General features: G+C 41.8%; 1 protein-coding gene across 7 annotated transcripts in view; it reads left to right on the top strand.

Annotated features, from left to right (window-relative positions):
* LOC149981641 (bromo adjacent homology domain-containing 1 protein-like) overlaps positions 1–12573 on the top strand; it is a 68257-nt gene that overhangs the window by 34384 nt on the left and 21300 nt on the right. For 5 of the 7 annotated variants that reach the window (XM_090243331.1, XM_090243327.1, XM_090243332.1 and 2 more), the window contains one exon: positions 6393–8165. In XM_090243331.1, coding sequence (XP_090099457.1) covers positions 6413–8165 — 1753 coding nt within the window. In that variant the 5' untranslated portion in view covers positions 6393–6412. Of the gene's footprint in view, positions 1–3071; positions 3469–6392; positions 8166–12573 lie in introns of those variants that run through there. The other 2 variants (XM_090243330.1, XM_090243326.1) reach the window with 1 other exon arrangement.

Raw genomic sequence — 12573 nt, 5'->3', positions numbered from 1 at the left:
AGATCAACTATAAACGTTTTTTTAAGACTCTTCTTTGAGTCATAAAAATGCATTGAAATGACTTAGGAACTGTGCACCCTTTGGAGAGGTGTGTGGCCACTTGGAGACACCAGTTAGTCCTCTCACTCAAAGTCTTGTCATTTGTTTTGTCTTATGTTGCACCTCCCCCACATTTTCCAGAAATATTCTTATCATGTTACTTAATAATGTGTTGAGTAATTTCAGATTTCGTTATCAACAAATGCGGCAAAGTACAGTACATGTGAAATGCACATAAAATAAACTGTGTACATTTGGATTCAGTCTTGTGTCAGGTGAACTGTTGTGTCCCTCACCTTTTGGTCTGATCATTTTTCCATAATCTCCAAACTGTTCCCTTTCAATTGCTACCATGCATATTCTTTTCATATTTCTTCTGTAAAGAAACATTTCAATTTAGCCCTATCCATATAGGCCAGTTCCCACACGTGAAAAGGGTTAAGAGTGTGGTATACAAGGTTAGAATTCAGGTGTATCAATATGTATCATGTATTTATTTATCATTTATAAATGAGCTATGACATGGCCAATGAGAATATAGCACAGCTTTTGCGTTTCACCGCCATCTCAAAATCGATTGTTTTTGACCATTTGGAAGTTTTTCTAGAGTGATCTTTTCTTCTCTGGCTTCTGCCACGCAGTGTGCCTCGCAAAAGTGATTGCTGTCCTCTTTGTGAAATTATCAACGTTACCATATATATCAACAAAAAAAAAGTACCATATACACTGATTGTTTAAAGGGCACACTACGAAATGTATTGCTGATGGTGAACTTGAACACTCCAAATAAATTATATTGTAAGCCCCATTCAGCAGGTATAGTCAGATGAGTTCTCCTGTAGCTTACTTTTATTCCGGTAAAATACATTTTTAACAGGGCTTAGATAACAATAACCTAGCAATTTGCATAGGTTGTCAATCGCCTAATAAAGCTTAATATCATGGAAGCCATTTTAGCGTTTGAATGCTGAACGGTCCAGGAAACTGGGCACAGTGCATAGTTTGACGACGCTACTGATATTGCACTGGGTTGTTCGGCAAGCAAAATGAGTTGTAGATCAGAGACGTGTCAATACAATTACATACAGTTCGACACTGAAGGAGAGGACGTATCAGTTGTCACAAAATTATATGAGCAAAAAAAAAATAATGTGAACCGGTGATTCGTAACTTTTTAGAATATATTTTTGGACCGATGCATGCTACATTTGGATCGATTTGAGGTCCGACGACCGATGCTCTTCTATCTATCTTAAACATTTGAATCTGGGACTGATGCGGTGAATCGTTAGGCCTACATCCCTGAGAAAAACGGTAATAAACTTAGCCTATCTGAAGTGCACTGCACTTTTCAGGAGTTGGCTACTGCTTGTACCCGCAGGCATAGAGGCCTGCATAATGATGTCATAAATTAAATATGGAAAACTGTCAGTCATGATTAGCTGTGTAAACTGCTTATTAACTTGTTATTACGAAACACTTGCACGTTCATCCTCTCCACTGTATGGTTGCTGTGTCATACGGTGAAAAGTTTAACTTAGGTAGGCTTATAGAGGTTACAAATATCTTAAATGGATTGTCTGAGATGGCGCGGACTTGCAGTAATAAAAACGTGTGTTATTTCTTAAATGATTTGCTCCGAACGTTTATTTGGATTCGTCCCGACATTTCTTGATTTTTTTTTATTTTTTTTTTATATTTATGTACTTGTTTGACTTTTTACAGCATTGTTAGACGCTATAGTAACATATATCCTAAGGATTTCGCTGCACCCCCTATAACATCTGCTAGACTGTGTACACAGACAATATATTTGATTTGACATTATTCAAGGAGCGAAGATGGCTCTGTCTACTGTCAAACAAGAAGAAATGTCAGTTGTCTTAGTTGAAGGCTTCAAGTCGTCTGATATTGTCCCTTAACGTCCTGTTCACGTCCTGTTCAGTTTGCAGCCCCGGTCCTTTTCCTCAACCAGATTTATGACTGAAATGTTGAACATATATATATATATATATAAATACCTTGGGTTCAATGGGGATATTCTGGAAACATAGGCAACATCAGAAATAGCGACGGTTGGTCAGATGTCTTGGCCATGAAATCACAAATGTTCACCTTCATGCAAGGCGTAGGGGTGGTAAAACAGTATAGGGTCCATCTGAATAGTCTACAACAGCTTCCTCTCCTTGTCGTCTCTCCTTAATTTCGATAGTCTAAAGGAGCTTCCTCACCTCCTTCATCTGCGCAGATCTGAAAGCACATAGCAAGGAAAAGCAACGGTGGATACCCTGAAGATTTGATTTAAGCTGTCCGGTTCATTTCTGTGCAGTTGAAGGAAAGGAGACAAGGAGAGGAATGAAGCCACTCAGGACTATTGAGAATCGTTGCCTAAGCATTATTGCAATCACCTGACACCTGCACAAAACCCCAAACCCCGAGTGTGCTCAGTGTTTGGATCTTTAAAATGTGTTGTCGTAATATGCCCGTTATCACACGTGGTGTGGAGGCCCGCATATTATTGTTGTGCTGGATTATGCTAATTCCTCTGCAACAGGACTGGGTCGTGTGTGCTTTTAGGCATAATAAAGCAAAATATCATGTAATAAAGCAATAAATAAAAATAAACTGATAAAACAGGCCTATTAGCGGTACTGCACATGAAGCAGCCAATATGCCTGGCCAATAGGGACAATCATTTGGACCCTAGCCTATAAATTGACTGAAATGAGAATTCTTTCCATATCCAATTAGAACTTTTGGGGCGCGCAAAAAAATAAATATTAGGCTAATAACATTATGGACTGTGATCTGAAAATAATGATCATTTTATTCAACCACGGGGAATGGGAATGAACTGTAATTATTCAACCACAGGGAATGGGAATGAACTGGTGTTGTTTCCCCACATGCTTTACATTCCTGTGTGTACATTACAATGTTGTTGTGATATCTGTACACACCAGGCGATGTGTGAAAACACAGATTGTGGGTTTACTGGATGTGGTCTGGGTTGGGTCTGGTCTGGTCACGACATAATGACAGGGTGAGGCTGGCGTTGAGGGGGGCAACATCGCTCCATAGCCCGTGCATTAATCGAGTTGAACCAAGTAATTCGAGCCACTTCGCAAGGGGACGCAAATTCTACAAATATTTAGGTTGTATTCTTGAAATAAACAGCCTGGCGTTTTCGCCATTGGAAGACTGGATGTCAGCGAGGCTTGTCTGCATAGCAAATGGTTAAGATTAAGTTTTCTGCAAATCGGTGAAGCCGAACCAGGAAGAGCAAAGCACATCGCTCAGGCAGCCACCGTCCTCTCTCTCTCGCTTTCTCTCTACTCTCCTGCTCTCCCCCAGTACGGAGATCAGTTCAGCCATCACACCAGTCCATAACTATTTCGACGCATCTCCAGGCACAGTATGACGGAGTGTGTAAGTTAATATCTCTAAATATTTCTTCCGTAACGGTTTTCGAGTGCCGGGTGTTGAAGTTGCGTTCCGAGCCCGTCCAAAAAGGAGTGCAGAACCTATTTTCGCTTCTGCCTTGCAGAATCGATAGCTGTAGCTTGCTAGCATGCGATATCCATGGGTTTCATACTAAATAGTGTTAGAAAATCGAATTATTTCGATGTTATTTTCATAAATGGCATGGAATATGTGATTGTGACAGTCTTATTTTGGCCGCGATGTGCGTTCGGGTCGCCCATAGCCCCATAGATAAAGCAGTTACTTCGGATGGCAGGCTACTCACAGACTTCAAGCGAGCGAGGCGCAGCCTGTCTACTGTATGTCGGCCCCGATGTCCTCAAGTAGACTATCGGACGTTTGGTATGTTTGATCAAGTTAAATGGGTTACCAGTGCGAAGCTCCGGTGTTACATTCAGTGTTTTGAATCGATTTAGATGGACTGTAGACTACCTGAAGACCATTTAACGACAAAAACAAGCCGACGCCTCGTGTTTTATATTTTTTAATTCGGGCATAGAAAGTGTTCAAAATACCCCCCCGCATCAGTTCAAAACACCTTACCCTGTACGGGGTATTTTGGGCAAGTTGTTTGTCCCTCATTGCCCCCATATTTCATACAGTGTTAAGGTGTAATTACATAGGTTAATGCCTGGTCATTGAAATAAGTGTTTATCTGCATTTGTCTAAACGTGGAGTAGCTTGCACAGAGACATGGTAGGCAAGATACAGTAGCTAGATACGTTTATTAGGTGTCGGTAATAGCCTGTAGACTAGGCTACACAGGACACGGTTGTTTTGTAACTTGTTTGCCGAATGAAGCGGTGGCATTGGGCTCTACATTCATGTAACAATGATTTAATACAAACATTATGTCATGTTGTCTAATTGTTTTCTGCTGATTTAGAATGATTGCTGTATGTAGAATGTTTGCTGAAATACACTGAACAAAAATAGAAACACAACATACAACAATTTCAAAGTTTTTACTGAGTTACAGTTCATAGAAGGAAATCGGTCAATTCAAATAAATTCATTGGGCCCTAATTTATGGATTTCACACGACTGGGCAGGGGCGCAGCCATGAGTAGGCCTGGGATGGCATAAGCCCACCCACTTGGGTCCCAAGTTCACCCTCTGGGGAGCCAGGCCCAGGTAATCAGGATACGTTTTTCCACACAAAAGGTTGTGAGGCCGGTTGTATGTACTGCCAAATTCTCTAAAACGACATTGGAGGCGGCTTATGCTCGAGAAATTAACATTAAATGATCAGCTCTGTTAATGATTCCTGCCGTCAGCATGCAAATTACACGCTCCCTCAAAACTTTAGACATCTGTGACATTTTGTTGTGTGACAAAACTTCACATTTTAGATTGGCCTTTTATTGTCCACAGCACAACTCGCACCTGTGTAATGATCATGCTGTTTAATCAGCTTCTTGATATGCCACACCTGTCAGGTGGATGGATTATCTTGGTAAAAGAGAAATGCTCACTAACAGGGAGGTAAACAAATTTGTGCACAAAATTTGAGAGAAAGAAGCTTTTTGTGCATATGGAACATTTCTGGGAACTTTTATTTCAGCTCATGAAAAATTGGACCAACACTTTACATGTTGTGTTTAATTTATTGGTTCAGTATAGAATGTCTGATGGATTAGAATGTCTGAAAAATTAGATTGTCCGTTTAGAATGCCAAAAGGTGTCAGAACATTGTCCCTGTGCAGATGGAATTCCTGACCTCTCACACGATCTCATAAGGAAGGAATCCTGTTTTGACTATTTTGCATTTGTTTTGATTGCGTTGGCATGCACTTCAGTTTTGCTGCATTCCTTTTTGTGTTCCTTATTTTTATTGTTTAGCACAGGGGATTGGTAACTGGCGGCCTGCGGATAAATGAAATGGATTACGGCAATATTTAGTCGCGCACCTCTCTATTTTCCATGATTTATTGAACAAATGATACATGTGAGTGTATAGGGTATTTCATTTTATTGTTCATAATGTGGACATAATGAGTAGCTTTTTTCAGCTTTAATACAAAATCCCGAACATGTAGGGCAGCGCCAATAACCATCAATAGGCCTACTGTTGGATGTTGAGAATCATATCTCTTGTATTGGCTGTTTGGATTCTTCATAAGGCACATTCATCACTTTTAGAGTGTTTTTCTGGGACAAAAAATAATCCTGATTCTACCAAACTATTGATTAAGACGTATGTTTCACACTGAATTAAGGTAGGTAGGTATCCCTAATGGATAAGATGGTAGACTGGATTTTTTGGCACGTTTGAATACACAGTTCTCTCTCCGGGGATTTTTGTTTGTTGTGAATATGGATAAGATGGTATGCGGTATTCTGGTATTCTGTGGTATGCGGCTCGTGTTGGCCTGGTTTTATTTTGGACCCTAAGCTCTTTCCCTAGGGGCCCCTACCACTTCAGTGTTTACGGAACTGTAAGAAATGGATAGGAGAGTATGAGTAAGCAATATAATGATGTTCCATCTAGCCCTCCAAGACTCTTTGCTCCATAAGTGGAGCTTCTATAGTGTTTTCATCTGTCCAGTCTTTTCAGATGGGTAGAAGGTTTAGGATAAGGGACTAGAGACCAAAATTGTATTAGTGAAACCTGAAGGGGTATGTACGTATATACGTGGAAGGGATTACGTGATAGGCTAGGGATTGAAAATATACTAGTGTTGTATTCACTGTAGCAAAACAAAAACGATGAGAAATAAGAAAAGAAAGAAGTGTTTCTTATTGGACAACTTCAGGTAATCCCTCCCTGTTTCAGTCCGTTTTCTTCCGCTTGGTGGCTAATGAATACCACCCAGGCAGTATTATCCTGTTTATAGGAGTAACATTAACAATTTGTCTCTCCTCCCCAGGCCCAGTGGTGCAGCATGTGATGATCCACGCCCGGAACGAAGGTTCCCTCAGCCAGAGCCGCAGCACAGGGAGGCGGGAACACTGCCCCCATAGGCCACATGGTGAGACCATGGGCGGGGCCTGGCTTGAGCGCACGCTGCGATTCGGCAGGACCTTGAAGAAGTGTAGGACCAAGCGAGGAAGGGGAGGGGTTAAAGAGATGCGGGAGAAGGTGCCGGAACGGAATAGGAGGCGGGGCAGGAAATCATATCCCTTACGAAGAAGGGGAGGGTCTTCGGAGGAAGAGGGACTTAGCTGTCACGTTTTACTCACGCGGTTGGAGGAGGACATCCAGGAGCAGGAGGACACCAATGAGAGGGGGAATGATTCGCCTACCCAACCGCCCGTCAAACCTGAATCCCGGATCAAGAAACTGGGCAAAGGAAAAGGCGAAGCCAAGGGGAAACTCCTGGCGAAGAAGATGATTCCCAAAATGATATCCAAAACCACCAGTGATGTGCAGGAGTCACCGTTGCCAGAGCCGCGTAAGCGACGGCTAGCTTCTCTCAACGCTGAGGCGGTGAACAGTCTGCTGTTGGAGAGACCCAACGAGACCCAGCCGGCTGGAAAACAGGCCAGGAGACAGCAGGAGGAGCCCTCCAGCGATGAGTCAACCCTGGGGACAGATCCAGCTAGTGGCGGGGTGGCCGGAGGTCCTAAAGCTCAAAGAGCCAGCAGCAGCAAGGCCTCCATATTGCACAAGCCTGAACTGTGCCGACGCTCCAAAAAGGCCAAGAAAGTCTCCAAGAAACGGACCAGACCAGATAAAGGAGAGAAGAAAGAGACTGCGATGATGACTCTACAGATGTTACACACCCCTGCTCCTCGACGACTAGCCGGACTCAACGCTGCCGCGCTGCTTAAGTTAACGAGCACCTCCGCAACTAGCAAACAGCGAGTGAAACCAACATCAACTACGACGACCGACTGCAAGACCACGAGCGCCGCATCAGTTGATGTGAAGCAGAAGCAACCGCGACTGAATCTTAAACAGTGTGGCCGCCAGCCTAAGCAGAAGGGAAGGAAGTTGATTCCAGAACAGGGAGGCTGCAAGAAGTCCAACTTTGAGCCCAAAGTGGAGTGGGAGTCTGGAGGTTGCACCCACCGGCTAACCAAACCAGGCTACCAGTCGCGCAGCATGCTAGCCTACCCGCTGAAGCCTGTCGTCAAAGAGGAGCAGGTTGAGGCAGAGCTGAGACCGTACTACTGCTGCCCCCCAGAGGGTTCTGTGGAGTACTGCCACCGCCTAGCATTGTTCCTGGGTCAGAAGGCCTATGCTGACTCAGAAGAACAACCTTTAAACGCTGCAATGACCCCTATAAAGCGGGAGTGCCTGGTGACATCGCCCTCCGTGGCCCACCCCCATTCCCATGCAGCCCTGACCCTCAGCCCCCACCCTTGCCTCTGCACCGCCGACCCCGCCTGCTTCTCCAGCTACTACGTCCACATCGCACACCCCGGAGCTCCGTCGACCACCCTCAGCTCGCGACCTCTGAACTTTGGCCCCTCGACAATGTGTCCCGGCATGGTGTCTGGGTCCAAGCTGCTGCGTCCTCCGGTGTCCCATGCCTCGACACTGGCCCATCCTGCTTTCTGTGGCTCTGTGGGCTCGCCCTACTACAGCAAGGCCTGCCATGTCAGCGGCTACACCTACAGAGCCATGCAGCCGGTCAACAACAGGGGGTGCTCTTTCTCCACAGGCTGTTCCGGGTTTACACACGGCATCAAGACAGGTAAGAGGACGACATTGTCCTATGTCTACATATGTCTATTGGCCCTATATGCTGATATAAATGTTTCAGCAAAGACCAGCCTTCGTTGTGTTTTCGCCGGTGACCAGCCTTTGTTGTGCTTTCGCTGGGGCCCAGCCTTCATTGTGTTTTTGCTGGGGACCAGCCTTTGCTGTGTTTTCGCTATTGATCAGCCTTTGTTGTGTTTTTGCTGGGGACCAGTAAATTAGAATATTTGGGGAGCGTGGTCTAATCATAGTTTCCGTTAGTAAAATGTGGCGGTGGACAACCTGACCGGGAAGATTTTAATTTACCGGCCATTTGAAAAATTTACCGGACCCTTATGTTACCCAGGGCATCCACCCACGGTTCTCAGAATGAAAGAAATCAGATTATGATTATAGTAATTCATCTTAACAGAACATGCAACTCCTGTAATGAAGCAGCCAATAAAACATAATTTTCAAACATTTGCCAAAATGTTGAACAGTGCACCTGATGAGAGCGGTTCCATATGTAACAGATATTAAAATATCAGTTAGAAACGTAGAATGAGGTGGAATCTAATGATGCAACAACTAGGATGGGTTGCTAATATACTAAGATTGTCTTTGTTTATGGACAGCAAAAGAAAGTTGATATAAAAACCAATAGAACAGGAGAGTGGCATATAAGGAAGTATTTCAGTCGGCCCGGCGAATATGCTAGGGAAGTAAATTTAAATAAATAATTTCACTATACAGAAATAAATCAAATAAAGCATGACTTAGCTACAGAGGAAATTAGAACCATTTGATGTTTTTTAAAGCTGCGGATTGTTTCAAATTACAAGCTTGTAGACCTATGCCTATTTGGGAAGCTCACAGTTTGGACAGAGCATATGGCAATAGGCCTAGCTGATTATTGAGTTGCCAATTTTTGCACATTAATTGTTTCATTGTGTGAATTGTTTGCCTTTTGATTGTTTATTTTGATCACTTCCCCGTTACATATGTGACCAGTAGTAAACATATGTAATGAGTAATTGATAAAAATAGTATATCAAGACTAGAGGTCGGCGGATTAATCGGCATGGCCGATTAATTAGGGCCGATTTCAAGTTTTCATAACAATCGGTAATCAGCCTTTTTTCATGCCGATTATGGCCGATTACACTGCAATCTATGAGGAAATTGCGTGGAAGGCTTACCACCTGTTACGCGAGTGCAGCGTCAAAAGGACCTTATGGCTGCAATGAGCCAAGTTAAGTTGCTAGCTAGCATTAAACTTATATTTTTGGGGATAGCATTTTGGGCAGCATTTTCACTTTTGGATGAATAGCGTGCCCAAACTGAACTGCCTCCGACTCTGTCCCAGATGCTAATATACACATATTATTATTAGTATTGGATAGAAAACACTCTGAAGTTTCTAAAACTGTTTGAATGATGTCTGTGAGTATAACAGAACTCATATGGCAGACAAAAACCTGAGAAGAAATCCAAACAGGAAGTGAGAAATCGATTTTCAAAACAGTGCCTATTCAAGTTTTTGTCTGGAGGAAGTGCTCGCTCCTCATGAAGATGGATTACTGGGCTGAACATGCTAACAACAAGTGGCTAAATGATGGGCTTTATGGAACTTTATGGAACAAATCAGTCATTTATTGTCGAACTGGGATTCCTGGGAGTGCCTTCTGATGAAGATCATCAAAGGTAAGTGAATATTTATAGCGTTTTTTCTAACTAATGTTGACCCCAAAATGGCGGAGTCTTCTTTGGCTGAATTGGGTACTGAGTGCCGTTCTCAGATTATACTTTTTCCGTAAAGTTTTTTTGAAATCTGACACAGCGGTTGCATAGAGAATAAGTCTATCTTTAATTCTGTGAATAACACTTGCATCTTTTATCAATGTTTATTATGAGTATTTCTGCAAAATCACCGGATGTTTTGGAATCAAAACATTACTGCATGTAACGAGCCAATGTAAACTGAGATTTTTGGATATAAATATGCACATTATCGAACAAAACATACATGTATTGTGTAACATGACATTCATGATATTCAAATATTCACTTACCTTTGATGATCTTTATCAGAATGCACTCCCAGGAATCCCAGTTCCACAATAAATGTTTGATTTGTTCAATAAAGTCATCATTTATGTCCAAATACCTCCTTTTTGTTCGCGCGTTTAGTACACAATCCAAATTCACGACGCGCGGGCAAGTCCAGGTGAAAGTTCAAACAAAAAGCCATATTACAGTTCGTAGAAACATGTCAAACGAAGTATAGAATCAATCTTTAGGATGTTTTTAACATACATCTTCAATAATGTTCCAAACAGAGAATTCCTTTGTCTGTAGAAATGCGATGGAACGCAGCTACCTCTCACGTGAGCGCGCATGATCAGCTCATGCCACTCTGGCAGACTTCTGACTCATTCAGCTCCCTTTCCCCCCTCCTTCACAGTAGAAGCACAAGGTTCCAAAGACTGTTGACATCTAGTGGAAGCCGTAGGAAGTGCAATATTACCCCATAGACACTGTATATTCGATAGGCAATGACTTGAAAAACTACAAACTTCAGATTTCCCACTTCCTGGTTGGATTTCTTCTCAGGTTTTTGCCTGCCATATGAGTTCTGTTATACTCACATACATCATTCAAACAGTTTTAGAAACATCAGTGTTTCCTATCCAATTCTACTAATGATATGCATATATTAGCAACTGGGCCTGAGTAGGCAGTTTACTCTGGGCACCTTATTCATCCAAGCTACTCAAAACGTCTTTGGGACTGGGGCGGCAGTAAACTACACATGGTTGATGATATTACTAGGTTAACTAGCTTGTCCTGCGTTGCATATAATCAATACAGTGCCTGTTAATTTATCATTGAATCATAGCCTACTTCAGCTTTTCCAAATGGGTGATTATTTAACAAAAGAGCATTGGCGAAAAAAGCACATTCGTTGCACAAATGTACCTAACCATAAACATCAATGCCTTTCTTAAAATCAATACACAGAAGTATATTTGTTTTGTTGCGAACTGTGTTTCTTCCTACAAAGACCAAAATTAATTTGCCAGAATTTTACATAATTATGACATAACATTGAAGGTTGTGCAATGTAACAGCAATTATTTAGACTTAGGGTTGCCACCCGTTCGACAAAATACGTAATGGTTTCGTATTTCACTGAAAGAATCAACGTTTTGTTTTCGAAATGCTAGTTTCCGGATTTTACCATATGAATGACCAAAGGCTCGTATTTCTGTGTGTTTATTATAATTAAGTCTATGAATTGATATTTGTTATTTGATAGAGCAGTCTGACTGAGTGGTGGTAGGCAGCAGCAGGCTCGTAAGCATTGATTAATTCAAACAGCACTATACTGTGTATGTGAGCAGCTCTTAGCAATGCTTGAAGCCCAGTGCTGTTTATGACTTCAAGCCTATCAACTCCCAAGATTAGGCTGGCAATACTAAAGTGCCTGTAAGAACATCCAATAGTCATAGGTATATCAAGGTATATGAAATACAAATTGTATAGAGAGAAATAGTCGACGCGTCATAATTCCTATAATAACTACAACCTTAAACTTCTTAACTGGGAATATTGAAGAACTGGGAAAATTGAACCACCAGCTTTCATATGTTCTCATGTTCTGAGCAAGGAACTTAAACGTTAGCTTTTTTACATGGCACATATTGCAATTTTACTTCTCCAACACTGTGTTTTTTCATTATTTTAACCAAATTGAACATGTTTCATTATTTCTTTGAGACTAAATTGATTGTATTTATGTATTATATTAAGTTAAAATAAAAGGGTTCATTGTTCATTCAGTATTGTTGTAATTGTCATTATTACAAATATATATAAAAATTGTCTGATTAATCGGCATCTGCTTTTTTTTGGTCCACTATTAATCGGTATCGGTATCAGCGTTGAAAAATCATAATCAGTTGACCTCTAATCAAGACATATAGAAAGGGAGGCAGACGTTTTTATTTTAAGAATGTGAAATGTCAGAATAATAGTAGAGAGTGTTTTATTTCAGATTTGATTTCTTTCATCACATTCCCAGTGGGTCAGAAGTTTACATACACTCAATTAGTATTTGGTAGCATTGCCTTTAAATTGTTTAATTCGGGTCAGACGTTTTGGGTAGCCTTCCACAAGCTTCCCACAATATGTTGGGTGAATTTTGTCCCATTCCTCCTGACAGAGCTGGTGTAACTGAGTCAGGTTTGTAGGCCTCCTTGCTCGCACACACTTTTTAATTCTGCCCACAAAGTTTTTATGGGATTGAGGTCAGGGCTTTGTGATGGCCACTCCAATACCTTGACTTTGTTGTCCTTAAGCCATTTTGCCACAACTTTGGAAGTATGCTTGGGGTCATTGTCATTTGCGACCAAGCTTTA

The sequence above is a fragment of the Oncorhynchus mykiss genome, chromosome 8, assembly GCF_057628025.1.
Source record: "Oncorhynchus mykiss isolate SJ-2025 chromosome 8, ASM5762802v1, whole genome shotgun sequence".
NCBI lineage: Eukaryota > Metazoa > Chordata > Actinopteri > Salmoniformes > Salmonidae > Oncorhynchus > Oncorhynchus mykiss.
The sequence above is the reverse complement of the archived record's forward strand: the minus strand, read 5'-3'. Positions and strand labels throughout refer to the sequence as shown.